At 43.9% G+C, this 23695-nt stretch overlaps 1 protein-coding gene across 1 annotated transcript; it reads right to left on the bottom strand.

Annotated features, from left to right (window-relative positions):
• Positions 1-1433: 1433 nt before the first annotated feature.
• Positions 1434-1972, bottom strand: LOC140361408 (lactose-binding lectin l-2-like). The gene has a single exon (XM_072447118.1). It carries the CDS (start codon positions 1970-1972, stop codon positions 1466-1468), a length of 507 nt encoding a protein of 168 aa, XP_072303219.1. The 3' UTR covers positions 1434-1465.
• Between the last annotated feature and the right edge of the window lie 21723 nt (positions 1973-23695).

Below are 23695 nucleotides of genomic sequence, written 5' to 3'. Positions count from 1 at the left end.
CCAAAAACAGGGGTTGTTTTATTGGAACAAATCTTGTGTTGTATCTGATTTAATTCACTTCAACTATAAGGTGTATTTACTCGTATTAAGTAGGGTCTCGGGGTAATAAGAGGGTGATTTGGAGCAGTTTGTTTTATTTTGAGGTTTTTGAGGAATTATTGTTAGCTTTTGAATCCCCCTTTACCAACAATGGTGCGGTCCAACTTTTCCCGCGAAAAGAGTCAATGGGCGTTTCTATTTCTTCACGAGGCTAAACAGGAAGCCTAAAAATAAATAATTTTAGGTACAATAGAAAACACTTGATTAATTCTTATTAATCCGTTTTATATTTGAAACGTGTCTCTGTTCCATAAAACTATTCCAAGCTGGTACATTTTGTATTACATTCTATTTTGTGTTACATCCTTTCCTAGAGGTTGTAACCTGGTTGTAACACGGGGTTTGTTATTGTAACAGCTCCAATTCCACCAATCAGGGACCAAATAGGACAATCATAGTCATATATCAGTGTTTAGCTCGATACTCCCTGGTCCCACATGAGGATTTTCAGGGCTGTGAACTGGAGTATGTAGGATTCTATTTTCAATGTGATGGATACTTTACAGACAAAGTTACAGCACCTGTGTTAAGCTCTCTATCTGTCAAATCACTTATTTAATACACTGAGCTAAACATCATCTGACCTGCGGGGATGGTTGTAACGACCCCCACGTTGGAGCAATTGGAAATGAAGTCAGGGATTGTTGTGTCTGATCAATGTCAAAATAGCCAAATATCGTCAATGTTTGGGAAGACAAGATTGTATACAAATGCCATAAATATAAGTTACACTGTGAGCGCTCAAAGCATTACAACCATCCACAGTCTCCTCCTCTCTCTCTCTCTCTCTCTCTCTCTCTCTCTCTCTCTCTCTCTCTCTCTCTCTCTCTCTCTCTCTCTCTCTCTCTCTCTCTCTCTCTCTCTCTCTCTCTCTCTCTCTCTCTCTCTCTTGTTTTAACTATCCCTGTAGTTAGTTGGGAATATTACAAAAAATAAGACTCTAAGTTGTACATGTAGGATTCTAAAATGTCATTTAGTGACTTTTCAAAAATAAAACATGGAAATGGAAATTGCTGCTTGTTACAGCGAAATGCCACAAGAGGCTTATCAGTTCTGCAGTTTTGAACAGGAAGTCAATGGGCCTGTTTCTATTACTGTTTTAGATCAATATTGCTGTTTACAAAGAACAAAATGTCAAATTATTATCTATTTCAATATTTTCAATCACCTGATGAAAGAATTATGTGTCTCCTTAAGCGTCTGTCTGGGAGTGTTCACACAGAAAAGTATCAGCAGGTAAGTTCACAACAGCTTTATTAAGTATTGTATGATAAGGATACAATGTAAAAAACATACAAACAGAACAATATGGTTTTGTTAAGTACATTTTTTTGCCTTGGAACAGACTTGAATCGCAGAACTGATGTTAACACACAGTTTTACGAGTTGCACAGACAAAGGGAGCAGTTAATGAACAAGGGCTGTCATTCCAATTTTTTTGTCGACCGTAGTTAATTTCCACACAGTCTCCATTTCCACCGTCGTTGTTAGGCTCGCCTTCACTCCATATTTGAAAATTCATTGGACAACCTTCAGACCACATCCATGCTCTTTCCTTGTGGGTGTCACTGAGTCCAATCCAAGTTCGTCCCTGGTTGATATCAAAATGGTGGATCAAAGTCTTCACAAAGACATTTTCTTGATGGCTGTAGATGGACACCAGGTTGGCTCCTTGGGACAGACAGTGCAGCTCTGCCTCAGCCCAGGGCAGATGAGCGGACACGTACTTGTAACAGCGATCATTGAATCCGTACCAGAAAAAGGGGCAGCCTCCACGCTCAAGCTTCACTTCACTGGGCCCAGAAGGAGAGGCCAAAGCCAGGGACACACCCAGGAGCACCAGGGAGACGCTGGACAACTGCATGACGACCATGTTGACATCAAAAGCAGACTGATAATCTGTTAAACTGTGAGAGGTATTTTATAGGCCATGTATGCAGTAGACTTTGACCTAATTTGTGCCAACACTAAATGTCGGAAATTAAAAAAAGTCTTCATCAGCCCATTTATGAGTGAAACAGAAAGGAACCAAAGATAATGCTCTTATCTAGTTTCACATTTGTAAATGTATTATAGTACTTACCGTCAGACATGTTTTATAATGTTGATATGGTATATCGATGTATAAAAGGCAGATTACAGAGCAAAAGCCAAAGAAGTACATAAACATAGAGACCAAACTCCAAAAAAGCATTAGAGCTTGAAAGTGTTTGAAAGTGGTCAGAGTATTCAGTAGGACAGCACAAAGACGAGATGGGGCCTACTTTAACTGCAATGACTGAAGTAAATGTCAGTTTTTTGGCAGTTTGTCCCAATACAGTTTTGTTCATCTATGGGACTAGTTGTAAGCTGTGAAAAAGTGGCATCATCTGCTTGCCGCCTTTAAGAGAAATAAGATTAATGATGTATTTTTGAACAGAAAAGTTAGTGCACGAGTTCAAAGAAGAAAAGACAACATTTTCTGTTGAAGTGACATTTTATTATGGGTTACTAGTTGGCTACGTAATATACAAATTGAGAGAAATGTGAGGTTTTTCTTCAATATCATTCCATTCACTGTCAGATCCTTCTCTGTTGTCGGGCTGTCCTATGCTCCAGGTTAAAAACTTTATCAGTCAAGCCATTTATGATTGACTTTGAATTACAATTACTGTAAGAATATAAGATTATGTTGCGTTTCGCGGACACAGAAGGAAGTTCACAACAAGTTTATTATAGCTCAAGGGGTTTATCAGAAGGTTTTACAATGCTGATATAGCTTAATGATTTCAGACCGGTCAAACCGCTAAAGTAAAAGCATACACCAGACCCAGGGATAAAACTCAAAGCAAAGGCATTAAAATGTTTGAAAGTAGTGCAAGAATCCACAGTAGAACCTGGTGTACTTGCTTTAGGACAGCAGAAATGAATGACTCGGCCTGCAATTTCTGACTGTATAAATATTAGTTCAACATTACATTATACAGTTTTGTCCAACTATGGGACCCAATAAGGGGCAACACACAGTTCCATAACACTGAGGTGGGAAGAGTAGTTTCAGTTTCTGCAACAAAAAATAAACAAATAAATCAATAAAAAGTCAAGAAACATTGAGAAACGGATTAACTAGAATGCATGCAATTCTGAAAAAGAAAATCCCCACATTTCACGCATCAATACATTAGTTATGGTAGTAGATACTTTTTTTAAACTGTGCACCGGTGATGGTAATGTGTGTCAAGTATTATACTTAAAGGAAAAGACAAACAGCATGAAAACAGAAGGGATGTGCATAGTTTTTTATTACTCAGCTTGTTGTTTGTCTGGGAACAAACTTGATCCACAGTGCTGAGTATCATCGCTAACACAGGTTTGTGTGTTGCATAAACAGAAGGAGCTGTATGAGAACAATAACGATCATTCCATCGTTCGTGTCCATTCCAGTTGATCTCCACACAGTTCTCCTGTCCTTGATAATCGTCAGGCTGCACATGGTGCCACATGGAAAAGACCAGTGGACAACCATCAGACCACATCCATGACCTTTCTTTGTGGATGTCACTGAGTCCAATCCACGTTCTTCCCTGGCTGATATCAAAATTTTGGATCAAAGTCTTCACAAAGACCTTTCTTCAGGGCTGTAGATGGACACCAGGTTGGCTTCTTGGGACAAACAGTGCAGCTCTGCCTCAGCCCAGGGCAGATGAGCGGACACGTACATGTAACAGCGATCATTGAAGCTGTACCAGAACATGGGGCAGCCTCCACGCTCAAGCTTCACTTCACTGGGCCCAGAAGGAGAGGCCAAAGCCAGGGACAGACCCAGGAGGTCTGCAGATTACAGAGCAAAAGCCAAAGAAGTATATGAACATAGAGACCAAACTCCAAAAACGCATTAGAGCTTGAAAGTGTTTTAAAGTGGTCAGAGTATTCAGTAGGACAGCACAAAGACAAGATGAGGCCTACTTTAACTGCAATGACTGAAGTAAATGTCAGTTTTTTGGCAGTTTGTCCCAATACAGTTTTGTTCATCTATGGGACTAGTTGTAAGCTGTGAAAAAAGTGGCATCATCTGCTTGCCGGCTTTAAAGGTCCCATAACATGCAAAATCAACTTTTCAGAGCTTTTAACCTTCTTACATTGCTATTTGTGCTTCATATATGTACCCAGAGTGTTTTTTTGATTGATTCCCGCAGTTTTTAGCTATTGAAGTGTGTTAAAACAAGGCCCATGCAAAGTTAGGCCACCTTCTGCGGCTGGCTTTTAGGAATATGTTTGTTTCTACCAAAAATGTCTATTCCACGGAATGTAAGGGGCCCACACCTGATTAACGGCCGAGAACAGACCAAGCGAGGCCTTGAGATGCCTCGTATACATCTGTGTAAACGTATGTTCTCATTCTGTAACTTTCCCCTGGTGCTACCCAAATATGGATATTCTTTACATCTTGTTTTCTTATTGGCTAAACCGTTGGTACATGGATGGGCTCATGCCTGTCAGATATTATTTATGGGTCTTTGTGCGGTTTCAGTATATAAGACGAGGTACGCCCAGAGACGGGGTCTTCTGATCATCTGCGGAGCCGGGCGCTGTTTTCTGCTGTCCTGTATTTGACACTGCCTTCTCTGTAATAAACTAACTCGAAAAGTTGCAGAGCTTTGTCAACGTGAATCCTTTGTCTACACCCGATGCCCCAAGCGAGCATCAATCCAGCCACCATACTATACTACAGACTATATCCTTTCCTTGGATCTGCAAACTGACGGGTGGTGGTTGCAAGACCGCGTCATAACCCCATAAACGCGTTCAAGAAGAAGAAAAGATAACATTTTCTGTTGAAGTGACATTTTATCATGGGTTACTGGTTGGCTACGTAATGCACAAATTGAGAGAAATGTGAGGTTTTTCTTCAATATCATTCCATTTGTGGGAAAAGAGACATTTTTGGGTTATTAATATGGATACCCCCCATTTATTTTTCTAAGAGATAATTGGAACTAACACTGTACTCAAGGTACTTAAAATGTCTTAAAAAACGAATTACTCATTCAATTTAAATGCATGCTATGTTGTGGTGGTACCACCAGGAGGCGTTCGCCTGTTTTGAGTAAAGGAGAGCGCTCGTGAATAATAGAGAGTGAATAGAGAGAGAACGGAGAATGTAAACATGTAACACGTGACTTCTGAGAGAATAAATGGAGAAGCACTGTGTCCTGCCCTCACACTCAGCTTGACAGGTCAGGCATTCTCAGGGTTGGAGGACGCCTCCTCAACTCTAACCTTGACAATGCAGAGAAATGTCCTTTGGTTATGCCACGCAAGCACTGCGTAACTAGTCTGTTAATTCGTCATTACCACAAAAATGTCAGACACCAAGGGCGTCACCTTACAGAGGGTGCTTTAAGGTCCGCAGGTTACTGGGTTATAGGGGGTAAACGCCAGGTCAGCAGTCTCATTTACTCATGTGTGACTTGTCGCAAATTAAGGGGTGTGACACAGTCTCAGAAAATGGCAGACCTTCCCACAGAGCGGTTAAGTACTGATCCCCCGTTCTCTTACGTTGGCGTCGATGTGTTTGGGCCATGGTCAAGCCCACCCCGTACCCGGGGTGGGCTTGCAAGCAGCAAACGTTGGGCAGTGATGTTCACCTGTATGAGCACTAGGGCGGTCCACTTAGAGGTCATAGAGGGCATGGACGGCCTTGGTGCAGCTACAGCCTGAGCAGCTATACGATTTGTGTTCTTTTGCTAAAATAGACACAGAAAATACGTCCAAAAAGCACACGCTGATAAGATTGATAAGTGAGGAAGCTGAAAAGATCATTGAAAGTGAAGAAGAGGACGTAGCGCGCACATTTTTGCTAGACCTGATCGCAAATGCTAATGATGCTAAATCAGCTGAGCCAGCGCCACAGACGACAGCCGCAGATACTGGCTCCAGACAAGATGCAGAAGCACTGGCGAATTTGCAAAAACAATATGCGGCTCTGCAAGAAAATTTTCTGGATTCTACCAAAAGACTTGAAGAAGAAATGGCTAAGTTAACAACAAAAGGGACAGATCAACCACTAAGAAGTGCTACTCTGACGTCACCTGTTGTTTCCCGATCCGTCCACTGCCTGAAGTCACCATTAGGAGAGAGTTTAGAATTAATGGTCAGATTGGAGAGCGGGGCCAAAAAGACAAACTGTCATATTCCAACCTCATTCACCAGATTGATATGGGCCCAAAGAAGAATCACAGTGAGGCTGAGATTATTGAAGCGGTCGTCAGAGCAGTGAGTCCTGGCCTTAGTTTACGTGATATACTGGAGATAAAATCTGATCTCACCCTGTCACAGTTGTGCATGATCCTCCGAGGGCATTATAAAGAGGATAGTTCAACCGACCTCTATAATCGCCTAATAAACCTCACTCAGGACAGTAACGAGTCACCACAGAACTTTCTGTTTCGTGCAATTGAGTTAAAAGAAAGACTCTTATTGGCATCCAAAGAGCCTGGCACTGAGGAGCACTACAGTCCCGACCTGATTCAGAGAAAGTTTCTTAGAGCTGTAGAAACAGGACTAATTAGTGCAGATGTAAAATATCAACTCAAGCGCTACCTGGAGGATCTGGCTGTTACAGATGAGTTACTTATCACTAAAACAAATGCAGCAGCCAGTCTTAAATGGGAGAGTTGCCAAAAATTAAAAAAGCACATGAAAGAGGCCAAAGTCAGAGAACTTAGAGTGGAAGCTAAAGCAGTCCCAGAGGCAACAGTGGCAATGGTGGACAGTCACGCATGCTCGTCCGCTCCACCATTAAAAGTTAAAATACTTAAACCACAGCCTACAGCGACCCGCAGTGAGTCCGAGCTCCTGGATTTGGTAACACAGCTCAAAGGTGAAATGGAGGAGATCAAGAAAGCCATACGTGAGTCTCCAAGAGCCCCTTTCAACCCAAGAGCCAGCCGAAAACGTGGATGTAAGAACTGTCAATCATTCAACACCGGAGACCAGGCGACCATTGTTTCAAGTGTGGGAAGAGTGGTCACATGTCACGGGACTGCAGAACTGGGAGACGACCAGGTACAACGACTGGGCAAGTACACATGGCAGCTAGTACTGTCACAACCACACCCACAGTTAATACAGAGGATTTGTACAAGCTAGTCACTGACAGCATTCAGAAGTTGGAAGCAAAACTGGAAGCTAAAGCAGAGATGCTTCAGGAGAAAGAAACAGTCCGTGTCAGTCTACTATCCCCTAATCGCAAAACACAGTTGCTAAATCTGATTGGAAAAAAATATGTGATTACATGTTCCCTCTCCTCGAACCGACACCTTAACATGGTGGAGGGGTTTGAGTGCCCGAATGATCCCGGGAGCTATGTTGTCGGGGGCTTCAAGCCCCTGATAGGGTCTCCCAAGGCAAACAGGTCCTAGGTGACGGGTCAGACAAAGATCGGTTCAGAAGCCATTTATGATGAGTTCACGAACAAGGCCGTTTACGTCACCCGGATCGGCGTCACCGGGGCCCCATCCTGGAGCCAGGCCTGGGATGAGTGCTCAATGGCGAGCGCCTGGTGGCTGGGTCTTACCCCACGGGGCCCGGCCGGGCATAGCCGCCCTCCGGTGGGCCCACCACCCGCAGGAGGATCCATAAGGGGCCGGTGCAGAGAGATCTGGGCGGCAGTCGACAGCAGGGGCCTCGGCGACCAGATCTCCAGACACAGAGACTAACTCTGGGGACATGGAATGTCACCTCGCTGGAGGGGAAAGAGCCTGAGCTTGTGCGGGAGGTTGAGCGATACGACTAGATATAGTCGGCCTCACCTCCACGCACAGTGTGGGCTCTGGAACCCATCTCCTTGAGAGGGGCTGGACGCTCCACTTCTCTGGTGTTGCCCGCGGGGAGAGGCGGCGGGCTGGTGTGGGCTTGCTTATAGCCCCTCAGCTCAACCACCACGTGTTGGAGTTTACCCCAGTGAACGAGAGGGTCGCGTCCCTCCGCCTTCGGGTGGGGGACAGGTCTCTCACCGTTGTGGCGGCCTACGGGCCGAACAGCAGTGCAGAGTACCCGGCCTTCTTGGAGTCCTTGGGGGGGTACTGGACAGTGCACCGACCGGGGACGCCGTTGTTCTACTGGGGGACTTCAACGCCCACGTGGGCAATGACAGTGACACCTGGAGAGGGGTGATCGGGAAGAACGGCTTCCCCGATCTGAACCCGAGCGGTGTTCAGTTATTGGCCTTCTGTGCTAGCCACGGATTGTCCATAACGAACACCATGTTCAAGCACAAGGGTGTCCATCAGTGCACATGGCACCAGGACACCCTAGGCCGGAGGTCAATGATCGACTTTGTTGTCGTGTCATCTGACCTCCGGCCGCGTGTCTTGGACACTCGGGTAAAGAGAGGGGCAGAGTTGTCAACCGATCACCACCTGGTGGTGAGTTGGATCCGCTGGCGGAGGAGGAAGCCAGACAGACTTGGTAGACCCAAACGCATTGTGAGGGTCTGTTGGGAACGTCTAGTGGAGCCCTCTGTCAGTAGGGTATTCAACTCGCACCTCCGGGAGAGCTTCTCCCATGTCCCGGGGGAGGTTGGGGACATTGAGTCCGAGTGGACCATGTTCTCCGCCTCCATTGTTGATGCGGCTGCTCGGAGCTGTGGTCGCAAGGTCTCCGGTGCCTGTCGTGGCGGCAACCCCCGGAAGTAAGGGATGCCGTCAGACTGAAGAAGGAGGCCTATCAGGCCACTCTGGCTTGTGGGTCTCCTGAGATCATCGACAGGTATCGGCAGGCCAAGCGAGCCGCGGCTCGTGCTGTCACAGAGGCAAAAACCCGGGCCTGGGAGGAGTTCGGGGAGGCCATGGAGGAGGACTATCGGTCGGCCCCAAAGAAATTCTGGCAAACCGTCTGGCGCCTCAGGAAGGGGAAGCAGTGCCTCACCAACATCGTTTACGGTGCGGGTGGAGGCCTGCTGACCTGGACTGGGGATGTCGTCAGACGGTGGAAGGAATACTTTGAGGACCTCCTTAATCCCTCAGTCACGTCTTCCGAAGAGGAAGTAGAGACCGGGGACTCGGAGGCTGGCTCATCCATCACCCAAGCTGAAGTCACTGAGGTTGTTCGCAAACTCCTCGGTGGCAGGGCTCCGGGGGTGGATGAGATCCGCCCTAAGTACCTAAAGTATCTGGATGTTGTAGGACTGTCTTGGTTGACACATCTCTTTGCAACATTGCGTGACGGTCGCGGACTGTGCCTCTGGACTGGCAGACCGGGGTCGTGGTCCCTCTGTTCAAGAAGGGGGACCGGAGGGTGTGTTCCAACTACAGAGGGATCACACTCCTCAGCCTCCCAGGTAAGGTCCATTCCAAGGTACTGGAGAGGAGAATCCGACGTAATAGTCGAACCTAGGATTCAGGAGGAGCAGAGTGGTTTTCGTCCCGGTCGTGGAACACTGGACCAGCAGGAGTTGGAGGAAGTGTCTGGGGAGGAGGAAGTCTGGGAGTCCCTGCTCAGACTGCTGCCCCCACGACCCGGCCCCGGATAAAGCGGAAGAAGATGGATGGATGGATGTTCCCTCAATGATGTAGAGACCAAAGCTTTGTGGGACACTGGGTCACAGGTCTGGCTAATGAACGAGACCTGGAGACAAGACAACATGCCACACACCACAGTCAGGGACCTAGCTGAGTTAGTGGGTCCAGAGGTACTTGATGGGAGGGCAGTAAATCAGACGTCGATTCCATTCTCCGGGTGGGTCGAGGTTTCCTTTAAACTCCCTACAAACAGTGGTCAACAGGTAGAGTTCTTTGTTCCAGTGCTTGTGGCAAATGGAGCTGGGGTGGCTGAGCAGCCTATCATTGGGTTTAATGTGATTGAGCATGTCCTTAAGATGGGCATAGAACCCCCTTGTGCCATTAGTGAAGCAGCAGCCTTCTCGTTTGATTGTAAAAAGACTTTTCCTGAAGGTTATGCAATGTAGAGATGATGGGTTGGGGGAAGGCACTGGGATAGTGACCATTCCAGCTGGCCAAACCAAAGTAGTTAAGGGTTTTGTCAGAGCAGGCATACTCACAGACATGCAGGATGTACTGTTTGAGCCAAGTCAATATACTCAACTACCAGATGGGTTACAGGTGCAGAGTGGGGTTGTGCGGTTAAAGAAAGGGAGTCGGTCCATGTGCACCGTACCTGTGACAAACAGCACTACTCGTGACATTCAACTGACAGCTAAAACAGTTTTGGGACAGACACGAAGAGTCAAAACCATTTATCCTGCAACTAGAAGAACTGTTACTGTTAGCCAGGTAGTAGCAGACCCCTTAAAGAGCAATCAAGACACAAACACTGTAAACTGTGAAAGCAAAGAAAGAGACATTGCTGTTAATGATGCTCAGGACGTTTGGGAGCCACCAGTTCCACTTGACCACCTCCCTCCAGCAGAACAGGAACAAGTTAGGCAACTTCTGCGGGAGGAAAGGCAAGCTTTTGCCCGTGATGAGTACAATGTCGGGACAATTCCCACTCTACAATTAAAAATAAGACTGAACAATCCTACTCCGGTGAAAAAGACATACATCTCAGTCCCTAGGCCACTTGATAAAAGAATATCTGGAGGATTTATTAAACAGGGGTTGGATAACAAAGTCTAGGTCATCCTACTCTAGTCCCATTGTCTGTGTGCGGAAAAAAGATGGAGGTCTTCGCTTGTGTTGTGACTTTAGAGGGCTCAATAACAAGTCAATAGCCGACCGTCACCCAATCCCCCGCATACAAGACATGTTGAACAGTCTAAAGGAAGTTTCTGGTTTTCAGTCCTTGATGAAGGGAAGGCGTATCATCAGGGCTTCATGGAAGAGTCAAGCCGACCCCTCACTGCTTTTATCACCCCCTGGGGTCTCTTCGAATGGGTAAGAATTCCATTTGGTTTGTCCTCAGCACCAGCAGTATTTCAGAGATCTATGGAGGAATGTTTGTGGGGGTTGAGGGATGATATTTGTCTGCATTACCTCGATGATAATCTTGTTGGTTCTCAGACATTTGCAGACCACCTGAGTGACTTGAAAAACGTCTTGCACCGCTACAAAAACCACGGGATGAAGCTGACACCTTGTAAATGTGAGTTATTCAAGCAAAAGGTACATTTTCTCGGCAAGATGGTCACAGAAGAGGGCTATACGATGGACCCTGCTGACATGGCCCCAGTGCAGGCACTAAAACAGAACCAACCAGCCACTGTAGGAGAATTAAGGAAGTTGTTGGGCTTCATCTCGTACTACCAAAGATACATACCAAAATTCTACCGTACTGCAAAGCCTCTTTATGACCTCCTCGCAAACAAGAAAACAGACACCGCAAAGCAAATAAGCAAAATACAATCAAAAACTAAACAAAATGCTACAGGCCAATTGCCCTCCTCCCACAAAATCAATTGGTCTGCTGAGCATCAGATGGTGTTGTGTCAACTTATTGACTTTCTCTCCCAGCCCCCAGTGCTAGGGTACCCGGACTTTGAGGAGCCCTTTATTTTGCACTGTAATGCTTCCCAGGAAGGACTCGGAGCAGTACTATACCAACGACAAAACAGCAAACTTGTGGTGATCGCTTATGGCTCCAGAACACTCACAAACCCAGAGAAGAACTACCACCTTCATTCAGGGAAGCTGGAATTCCTTGCGTTGAAGTGGGCCAAATGTGAGTGGTTTCGTGATTTTTTGTATTATTCCCCACCATTTACAGTCTATACCGACAATAACCCCCTTACATATGTGCTAACAAGCGCAAAGTTAAATGCAACAACTCAGAGGTGGGTAGCCGAGCTAGCGGACTTCCAGTTTGTAATTAAGTACCGCCCGGGGAAGGTAAATGGAGACGCAGATGGCCTGTCACGTATGCCTTTAAATATGGAGCAGTACATGAGCAAATGCACGCAAGATGTTCACCCTGATGTAATGCAATGTGTGGCACAAGCAGTCAGTGTAAAATCTCAAGAAAATGAGCTTTGGCTTTGCCCAGTGACCATTTCCACTCTCATTAGTGAGGCCGATCAGGAAGTCAGCTCAATTGCTCAAATAACAAAGACTGTTTTAAAAAAGGCTCAAGATAGGAGATGTTTTACGTTATGTGGAGTCAAAACAGTGGCCAAGAAATGGAAAACAGCTCAACAATAAAGTTGAGAGAAAAACACAAGCTGCAAGTGGAAGATGATGGACTACTCTATAGGAAAACTACATCTCGCAACCAGCTTCTCTTGCCCCAAAAGTTTCACAAACTAGTGTACAAAGAGCTCCACGAAGACATGGGCCACTTGGGGGTAGAGCGGGTAATGACTTTGATTAGGGAACGCTTTTATTTGGCTCATAAACAGAGAGATGTTGAGCACTACATCACCAAAGTGTGCAGTTGTTTGAAAACTGAGCGTCCCAACAGGCCGACAAGGGCACCAATAAAAAACTTTGTCACCGCCTACCCATTTGAACTCGTGTCTGTTGATTTTTTACATCTGGAACGATGCAAAGGCGAATATGAATATATCTTAGTCATAATGGATCACTTCACGCGTTTTGCTCAGGCCTACCCCTGCCGCAACAAAGCTGCCTACACTGCTGCTGAAAAAATATTTGGGGACTTTGTACTCAAGTTTGGTTTCCCACCCGTCTTCACCACGACCAGGGAAAAGAGTCCCAGAATAAACTGTTTGCAAAGTTACAGGAATACAGTGGTGTGCTGGGGTCACGGACAACGCCGTACCATCCCCAGGGAAATGGCCAGGTGGAACGGTTCAATCGTACTCTGTTGGCTATGCTCAGAAACTTGCCCCAAGCAGCAAAGGCAGACTGGAAGTCCTCGCTGGCTAAGGTGGTCCATTCCTACAACTGCACGCGCAGTGAAGCTACGGGTTACGCGCCATATTTCCTGCTCTTTGGCCATAGTCCAAAGCTGCTGATTGACTTAATGTTTGGCCTTGAAACAAAAGAACAGAGTTCCTCTCACCGAGACTATGCTGAAAATTGGAAGGGAAGGCAAGAATGAGACTGAAGCTTACAAACTGGCCTCAAAATCGGCAAACAAGGAGGGGTTGAGAGGCAAAGCACTTTATGACAAAAAAATTCAGGGCGCTGAGTTACTCCCTGGATCCAGAGTACTGGTCAGAAATCTAACAGAGAGAGGTGGGCCAGGGAAATTGAGATCATTCTGGGAAGATCGAGTGTATGTAGTAACTCAGAGGAAACATCAAGACAGTCTCGTGTATGAAATCACACCTGAAAATGGCAGAGGACGCATCCGAATAATGCACAGAAATTTCAAATCAAATCAAATCAAATCAATTTATTTTTGTAAGGCCCAAAATCACAACAACAGTTGCCTCTGAGGGCCACAGGGAGAAATGAATCAACAATGTCTGTGGTGGCGATGAAGTCAGACAATGTCTGTGGTGGCGAGGGAGTCAGACAATGTCTGTGGTGGCGAGGGACGATGTCCCAGGGTCCTCTGTCCTTAGACTCTCCTTCTCGGCCAGGAAAAACTACAAAATACAAAAATTTGCTGTTGCCATGTGATTTTCTCCCTGTGGATACTGTGGTGCCTCCCAATAAAAACTCAGGAAAAACAAAAAGAGATACAAGGAAGTTAAGCCATGTTGACACGCAAAGACAGCACAGCCGAAGAGGATGAAGATGACTGGTACGCCATAATCGGACTGCAAACTGGAAATGACGCTCAAAGCAACAGTCAACTGAGCGCTGAAGCACCTGAGTTTTATCCACACAATGACACGACTCAAAGGGAAGACAATGAGGCGGATGACAACACAAGAGTACAACTGGCAGCAGAGTACGACACTGCAGTGGCGCCAGATGACCCGGCTGAGACGGACATGGGCCAGGGTGATGTGTCGTCAGAGTCCGGCTCCAGTGACCACGAGGGTCCTACCTACACCCCAGCAAAACAGTATCCTTTCAGACATAGAAAAAAGAGAGTGATATTTACCTATGATACATTAGGCCAGCCTAGCCTTTCGCATGTTTAGAAATTAAAATGGTTATGCCTAGAAATAGTTATTGCTCAAAGGTTATATGTTTGAAGTAAATGAGAAATGTTTACTACATTTGTTATGTAACCATTAAGGTCTAAAAAAAAGATTTTGGTGTCTTAATCTGGCAATTGTACCACATCTTGGTTATTGTAGTGGGATATGTCTATGTTAAGTACCTTACTATCAGGAAAGATGCGGATGACTGTTATCGTGCACAGAGACATCTTCTGCAACATGCAGTGTGGAAAAGGAGATACACGCTGTTTTGTGGACTGTACCCAGTTTTGCATCTTTGTGGACTTAAATCTGCTCCTGACTCCTGATTAGTACTATCCTGCTTACATGTAATGCATCGCTAACAAATGTGGACTGTTTATATTATTTGCTTTAAGTTTTATAATGTCGAGTCGACGTTTCATTTTTGAAGGCAGAGTGTGGGAAAAGAGACATTTTTGGGTTATTAATATGGATACCTCCCCACATGTTTTATTTTTCTAAGAGATAATTGGAACTGTACTGTATGAAAATGTCTTAAAATGTCTTAAAAAACGAATTACCACCAGGAGGGGTTCGCCTGTTTTGAGTAAAGGAGAGCGCTCGTGAATAAGAGAGAGCGAATAGAGAGAGAACGGAGAATGTAAACATGTAACACGTTGTTTTTTGCCGTGACTTCTGAGAGAATAAATGGAGAAGCACTGAAATCTACTAAAGTTTCCTCCTCTTCTTCTATAAGTGCAACACATTCACTGTCAGATCCTTCTCTGTTGTCGGGCTGTCCTATGCTCCAGGTTAAAAACTTTATCAGTCACGTCATTTATGATTGACTTTGAATGACAATTACTGTAAGAATATAAGATTATGTTGCGTTTCGCAGACACAGAAGGAAGTTCACAACAAGTTTATTATAGCTCAAGGGGTTTATCAGAAGGTTTTACAATGCTGATATAGCTTAATGATTTCAGCCGCAGGGTCAAACCGCCAAAGTAAATGCATACACCAGACCCAGGGATAAAACTCAAAGCAAAGGCATTAAAATGTTTGAAAGTAGTGCAAGAATCCACAGTAGAACCTGGTGTACTTGCTTTAGGACAGCAGAAATGAATGACTCGGCCTGCAATTTCTGACTGTATAAATATTAGTTTAACATTACATTATACAGTTTTGTCCAACTATGGGACCCAATAAGGGGCAACACACAGTTCCATAACACTGAGGTGGGAAGAGTAGTTTCAGTTTCTGCAACAAAAAATAAACAAATAAATCAATAAAAAGTCAAGAAACATTGAGAAACGGATTAAGTAGAATGCATGCAATTCTGAAAATGAAAATCCCCACATTTCACGCATCAATACATTAGTTATGGTAGTAGATACTTTTTTTAAACTGTGCACCGGTGATGGTAATGTGTGTCAAGTATTTTACTAAAAGGAAAAGACAAACAGCATGAAAACAGAAGGGATGTGCATAGTTTTTTTATTACTCAGAGGTCAAAGCCAGGGACACACCCAGAAGCCATCTGACCATCTAGGGATGAGCCCTGGGCGCAGAGCAGCAGTTTAAGACGCTCCTCTGTCGCTGAACTCTCGCCCGTTCTGTTACATGTGAAGTGTTCAGATTCAAGACAGATAGAGACTGTGTGTGTCCCTCGTGTCCCTCGTACAAATAATGCCAAAAAGTCACATCTCAGAAAAAATATTTCAGGCGTCAGACCAAATAACTTAAGGAAAATAACAATCACAAATGACACAAATATACAAATGAATAAACACGTAAAATGTGGACTGCTAAACATTAGAGCAATTTCCTCCAAATCGCTCTTAGTTAATGAATTAATTAGTGACTATAACATAGATCTTCTAGCTCTAACTGAAACGTGGCTTCAACAAGACGACTACGTCAGACTAAATGAGTCCACCCCACCCACCCATGTTAACTTTCAGACCGCCAGGAGCACAGGCCGAGGTGGTGGTGTGGCAGTGATCTCACACTCAAGCCTACTCATGAGCCCTAAAACTAACAATGCATTTCACTCATTTGAAAGGCTTATGCTGTCAATCACATGTCCAAATATGAAAAACCAAAAAGGAGTTTTGTTCATAGTTATCTACCGACCTCCTGGTCCCTATTCAGAGTTTTTAACAGAGTTTTCTGACTTTATATCAAACTTAGTGTTAGCCTGGGATAAAATAGTTATAGCTGGAGACTTTAATATCCACGTGAACATGAGTGATGACGCTCTCAGTAATGCCTTCAGCGCCTTGTTAGACAGCATTGGTTTCACTCAGAATGTAAATAAACCGACTCACACTCACAAGAACACTCTGGATCTTGTCCTAACGTATGGAACAGAGATTAGTGACCTCATTGTCCTCCCTCAAAACCCTATATTGTCAGATCATTTCCTAATTACCTTTCAGTTTAATCTTAAAGATCATCCAGTCCCACAAAATAAAGTTATAATGAAAAGGACAATATCTGAAAAATCTATCTCAAAATTCAAATAAATAATGGAGCCAATATTCAGTGACATGTCATGTGATCCTGCTGAGAACAGCTTTAGTCCCAGTTTAAGTGATCAATTTGTCGACTTGACCATGAATTCTCTGAAGTCTGCTCTTGACGTTGTCGCGCCGTTAAAACAGAAGGTCATTAGGCCAAAGCGCGCCTCCCCATGGTACAACCAAGAACTGCGTTCACATAAACAAAGAGTTAGAAAGTTAGAGGGATTATTTCGTCGCTCTCACACCGAAGAATCCCTAAAAGCATGGAAAAGTTGCCTGCTGTCCTATAAGCAGGCTCTGCGTAAGGCCCAAACCAGATATTATTCAAATCTAATAGAAGTCAACAAAAGTAACACTAAATTCCTTTTCAGCACTGTAGCTAGGCTAACAAACTGTCACAGTGCAGTAGAGCCCTCAATCCCAGCTACACTCAGCTCTGATGATTTCCTCCTATTTTTTAACAATAAAATAAAAACAATCAGAGATAAATTAGATGAAATTACCCCCGCTATTAGCCCTGAACTAGCCCAAGCTGTAAATCTAACGTCCCATATAAATCCACCTGTAAACTTAGAAAGGTTCACAGCTGTTGATCAAGCAGAGATAACTTCAGCCATTATGTCCTCTAAAAGCTCAACTTGTGTCCTAGACCCCATTCCAAGCAGACTCCTCAAAGACATTCTCCCCCTAATTATAGACCCTATTCTTAATATAATAAATACTTCACTCGAAAGTGGCTATGTTCCACAGTCCTTCAAACATGCAGTCATTAAACCTCTTCTGAAAAAGCCTAATCTAGATCCCGACCTATTGGTAAACTACAGACCTATTTCAAATCTTCCATTCGTCTCTAAAATCCTTGAAAAAGTTGTAGTAAAACAGCTTTGTCGCCACCTGCAGGACAATAACTTATTTGAAGTTTTCCAGTCAGGGTTCAGAGCCCACCACAGCACTGAAACAGCATTAGTTAAAGTCACAAACGATTTGTTATTAGCCGCTGACGATGGACTGGTCTCAATCCTGGTTCTGTTGGACCTCAGCGCAGCGTTTGACACCATCGACCACAACATTCTACTGCAGAGGTTAGAATGTGATGTAGGTGTTGGAGGAACAGCCCTCAGCTGGTTTAAATCCTATCTATCTGATAGGTTCCAATTTGTTAATGTAAATCAGAGCTCCTCACCTTGCTCTAAAGTAATTTATGGTGTGCCACAGGGTTCGGTACTCGGTCCAATTCTGTTTACTCTTTATATGCTGCCATTAGGCAACATTATCAGAAAGCATGGCATTAACTTCCACTGCTATGCAGATGACACTCAGCTGTATTTATCAATGAAACCTGATCAGAGCGATCAAGTAGACAGACTTAGTGCTTGTGTGAAGGAGATAAAAACCTGGATGACACTAAACTACCTGCTTCTTAACCCTGAAAAACCGAGGTCATTGTGCTTGGCCCTAAGCATCTACGAGATGCTCTATCTGAGCAGATAGTCACACTGGACAATGTCAGTGTAGCCTCTAGTTCTACTGTAAGAAATCTTGGAGTCTTATTTGACCAGGAGCTCTCATTTAAAGCTCATATAAATCAAGCTTGTAAAACAGCCTATTTCCATTTGCGCAACATAGCCAAAATCAGAAGAATCCTGCCTAAAAGCGATGCCGAAAAACTTATCCATGCATTTGTAACGACTAGATTAGACTACTGTAACTCCCTGCTTGCAGCGTGTCCTAAAAGCTCCATAAAAAGCTTTCAACTGGTTCAAAATGCAGCAGCAAGATTACTAACAGGAACAAAAAGAAGAGAGCACATAACGCCAGTGCTGAAGTCTCTTCACTGGCTCCTGTCGAGTTTAGAATCAAATTCAAAATTCTACTCTTGACCTATAAAGCCATAAATGACATGGCCCCATTGTCAAGAAATTACACATGAATCAATGCTATTACTTAACAGTCAGAGAACATAATTCAACTTAGAATATTAAACGACACAGAAACGTCAGTCTTTTGTGTGGCTTGCAAGGGAGAGGAAGGCTTAGCCGAGTCAAGATGTTGTAAGCAACCTGAACGACTTTCCAAAATCACTCTCAGCGTTCCTCCCTCTTACAAGTCATTTTATTAAAATCACACATAAAAAGGAGGCGGGTCACATTTCTCATTGGTCAGCTTCACATTAAGGCACTTGTCTTTTACGACTCTTTGGTATTATCTTTAGAGATAAAAACCTTGGTGAATGTTCTACCCATCTGGTCCCCAGGATGGGAGGAACATTCCTCACGGCTGCTTCTACAACATCTTCACACATGTTATTAGAAAAACATGCCTTTCCCTCCCCCCAGGCTAATGATGCAGATAACTTTTAACACACAAATATAATCATATATTTACATTTTATCACATTTCCCTCCTGTTTATCAAAGCATTAGCCCACTTTCTCATATCCGAACACATCACTCTTTTCAGTTTTCAACATGTTTTTCATATTGGTGTGAACATAATACATTTTACACTCAAAGGGTCATGCACATTAATACTTGTCAGTTTCATCTTCTTCTATAGCTACTAAGGCATAACTATGATGCCCTCGGCTTGTGATTGCTTCTTCCACTGTACGTTCTATAGTGTGTCTACACATTGGTATGCAACAACATCCACAAAACACAAAACAGGCAATTATTACCAACAGTGAGGTCAGTACCGGAACCACGATACCAGTCCACCTGCCGAACCAGCTTTCTAACCATTCTGAGATTTTATTGTCTATTCCAGTGTGTTCTTTCATTTTTCTAGACATAGTTCTCAATTGTGACAGAGTGTTTGTGACTGAGCCGTCCGCGGCTGTATTATTAGGAATGAATGTACAACATTGACCTTTGAAAATCGAACAAACTCCTTTCTTTTCAGCTAATAACATGTCTACTGCCATTCGAGTTTGCCACGCCATTAAAGCGGTGTGATGCAACTGTGACCCGAGAGCAAGTCCTAAATTGTGAGTCAGATTAGTCAACCTTTGTAATTGGAAAGACAGATAATTAATTCTGTCCACATTTTTGTGCGGCGTGATGGGAAATATCGCAGAGACAAGCGGAAGGCCCTCAAACCCTGCTGCTATTTGGTCAGCCAGCTTATACTCATCAGGGACTCCCCTGGGTACCCCAATAGAATCTATATACGTAGTATCAGGTGCTACTGGGAGCATACCAGATTGTCCACTAACGTCTCGCCTTGACCTTTCAGTATGGTTCTGGGTGATGCTTGTTATGACTGCGGCTGGCCACAAGAGCGATACATAGGCACAGAGTCCTACTCCCTTTGCTTCCAAGTGTCCTCTCAGCACGGTGTCTCCACACCACCACCATACATCCTGGCGTTGGGTATCCAAGAGACCTCCTCCCGCTATCTGCACAGTTAGGTTACACATATGAACTGGTACATTTCCCATCTTAAGGCATATTTCATTAACTTTGCATGTAGTTATGTTGTAGCAGACAAAAAAGGCGCTTTTAGGTAATGTAAACAATGGCGGTTGCATATTATTTGTCAATTTTGGAAATGCTCTGTCATAATTGGCACATAGTTTATTATTCATGGTTCTGTTGGCTAGGTGTTGGACGCATGTCGTGTTTACTATTATCGCATCTACTAATAATAACTGTGGTCGTACTGTCATGCATATTATGCAATCCTTTCGCAGAGGTCTTGCCACTGCTAATGCTTCTTGTATCCACATATTTGTTGCAATATGTGCACCCGTTGCCATGTATAGAAAGGTGTCTGGCGTTAATTGCTTTTTATTGGTAACTATTATGGATCCCCGCATTGCCCTTCCTACTGTGTCTAGTGTCTGAGCCTGGGCCTGATTGCTTGAGATCGCTACAACACATACAAGAATATGACAGAATGGATCCAGAGCTGGTCCTGGAACCCACCAATACAGTCTGAATACTTCACATTCTGTCTTATTTTGATGATTGTGTAGATTTACCGTTATTAACACATTACCACTAGTCTGAGCCATTTCTATTTTACCTTTCCATCTTTGTGCGGCGGCTGTAGTAGCGTATGGCTCCCATGATTTTCCTTGTGTTTTCCCAGCTACTATCTTGCTGCCCCACCATCATATACATTTCATACTCTTCTACATCAATTTGATCAGTTATTTTCTTCCCCCTGTATTTCAGATCTGCGTATGGAATTTCAAAAATGTATGTTTCATTCACAGGTATACACAATTGTGGCATCCAAGTGGATGCTGATCTATTAGAACATGGGTTGGGTGCCCAGAGTACCTTTGGCTTGCTGTTTGTTCTCTCACGTGGTCCCGACTGTCCGATGCATAATACAGGTGTCAGCACCCATATTACCGCCGTCGCTGCGATGATGATAACACGTACGTCTTTTTGCTGTCTCTGGCTCCCGTTCATTGTAGCAGAGTGTAGCACTTTACGCGCTGTGGCCTCTGTGTTCACTGCATACAAAAATGAAGAATACACCGAAGTCCTGCGTCTTGTAGATATTATGGATCTGCCGCTGTGTTGTCCGGCGCTGTGTTGTCCAGACATTTCTCTCACTTTCCCATGAGAGCACCCATGTTCTCGTCCCTCCAATGGTCGGTGTGAGGATGACACGGTGTGGCTCCGTCCACTGGCTGTCCCACTTGGATCGTCTCTGTAAACACCACATCTCCAACACGTTCTGCTGCGGTAATAAACAAAGTCTTTTCGACAGTTCAGTGTATTTCAAACAGTTTTCTTGTTTACAATTTTTTTTTAGTAATTATTGATTCGGAATATTTGTTTACACGTACATCCCTCCATTTGATAAATGGCTTTGCCCATTTCTCAAACTTCTACATTTAACCAAAATTCAATAATCCAGATAGTTTACAACGTTCACTAATCCAAGATGTAATCAAGGAAGAGATGGAATTGCGTCTGTCACTCCACTCCGCAATGTCACCTCTTGACCTTTCACAGTTCAGTGGTCACATCCCTGGCTGAGCCCCCCCTTCCACGGCGCTGGGCCCCCCCTGTGTGTCTGTAATCCGACACTGCCAAACCTATCTGTTTTACCACCATTTGTTTCAAACTCCAAATGTTTCAAACTCTAAATGTTTCAAACTCTAAATGTTTCAAACTCTAAATGTTTCAAACTCTAAATGTTTCAAACTCTAAAAGTTTCAAACTCTAAATGTTTGGTCTCCACATGTGCGCGCGTATGTATGTGTGTGTATGTATGTGCAATACAAATACATCAAACTATAATAATTATCTCAATAATTCCCCCGTTGAGCTGGCCTTAAGGGTCAGTTCACAACTAAGAATTCTTCACATAATTAATAATTTCACATCTCCTCTGTGGTGTGGCCTGAATAAAGTCACCCATCTAATGTAATATGTGCTAATCTTCTATATGTGCTTCAGGTGAGTTTCAAACTCAATCTCTCACACCTGCTCGTGTGGTGCTTTACAAACATTGTGTATTAGTTTGTTCTAGCAAGTCTATATGTGTATAACTATCGAAATGATCCTAAACCTTCCCCTTGTACATAAGGCACATAATTTTATCAGTCTAACCATCTCTTGCCTCCGTCCTGAGTCCTATAATGTTTAAGTCCTGTTATCACTGGTTTTCATAACTTCTATAACGTCTAAATTTAGATGATATTGTCTAATTTAAATCTATTCAATTCTTGATTGAATCTCAACAATCCTTCAGGTATTTACTTTAGAATGTCAAATTCTTTCCCTGTTAATTTTAACTTTTCCTATTACCCATCACGTCAACCCCCCCTGAGGTGGTGTTGCTGTTAATTGTCACTGTGATACGTAAAGATAACGGACATCTTGTCCATCCTGTCCTCTTGCTAATCTGCTTTCTCCCTTCTCCTGTGTTTTCCCAGTCTTTAGCTCGTCTGTTATCTTTGACTATCTGTCCCATATCCTCCCACCTGGCATTGTTTGCTTTAGTTAATGGCAGATGCCGTTTTTCCTGGGAGGACATTAGCAATGTTACGTTTTCACTCACGTCTACATCGCAATACGAGGTTCCCTCATGATAATACAGATTAGTTATTGTAATAATCTGCGGACCTAGTTTATTCACAGCTTCGTCGTAAGTCATGTCTGGTCCTGGTGTGGCTTTGTAACGCAACGTCATTTGTAACTGATCTCGCTTTCTAATGTCACGGGGGCTGGTTGTGTTTTCTTTTGCCAATGTCAACAGTGTGGTTACTATTTCTCCTGAGTCACCTGTAGGTAAATCTAGTGTCCATGAATAGTATGGCAATCCTGTCCCTTCTGTGACATATGCTCCGCTGATGGGTTCATGTAACGGGTGTTTTATAACGGTCATTGTCCCGTCTGTCAGAGGCACTATTGCCATTTCTAGTGCTGTTGTTAGGTCTCTTCCTAAAAGATTATGCGGACACTTTGAATCCATCACAGCTGTTGCTAAAATTTCTTCCCCTGTCTCTTCCCACCTAAATTTAGTAGGTACACTCAGTGGATTTCTTTTTGTTTGTCCATTTGCTGATATCATCTTTACTACAGCCTCCCCTGGTGCAGTCACACCTACACTGTCCGTTCTGCTCCTGTGTCGACTAAGAATATCAGTAATTTCCCATTTACCCATATCGTCACTTCAGGCCTGTGTTTATAGTTGACATATTCTAAATTTAAAAACATTTCTGTCTCTTCGTCCCCCTCATTCTTTGTCTGTTTCTTGTCCAAGCCACCCTCCTTTGTCCTGCACTCACTTTTCCTATCTAGTCATGCCTCTTCCTCTTCTTCACTATCCTCCTCAGTTCTTCTCCTGTCCCTCTTTTTGTGGCATTTATTCGCCACATGTCCAGTTTTGTGACAGAGAAAACACTTTCCCAATTTCCAATCCTCCTCTCTTTGTTCCTCTCTTTTCTTATCTCTATATCCCCCTCTGTAACCTGTTTTTCCCCTTGCTCCCCTCTTTCCTACGCTTGTCTGAACGCATTCTTCTAATGGCACCATAACATATGCCTCTGTTAATTTACTTTTTTTCTGTTTTTCTTTTTCCACTGATTCTGCATGCACTGCTTGTTCTGTGAACTGTTCGAGTGTTC

Source organism: Eucyclogobius newberryi, unplaced genomic scaffold, assembly GCF_026437365.1.
Source record: "Eucyclogobius newberryi isolate DKJ021-1_F unplaced genomic scaffold, fEucNew1.0.hap1 SCAF_16, whole genome shotgun sequence".
NCBI classification, from domain to species: Eukaryota; Metazoa; Chordata; class Actinopteri; order Gobiiformes; family Gobiidae; genus Eucyclogobius; species Eucyclogobius newberryi.
The sequence above is the reverse complement of the archived record's forward strand: the minus strand, read 5'-3'. Positions and strand labels throughout refer to the sequence as shown.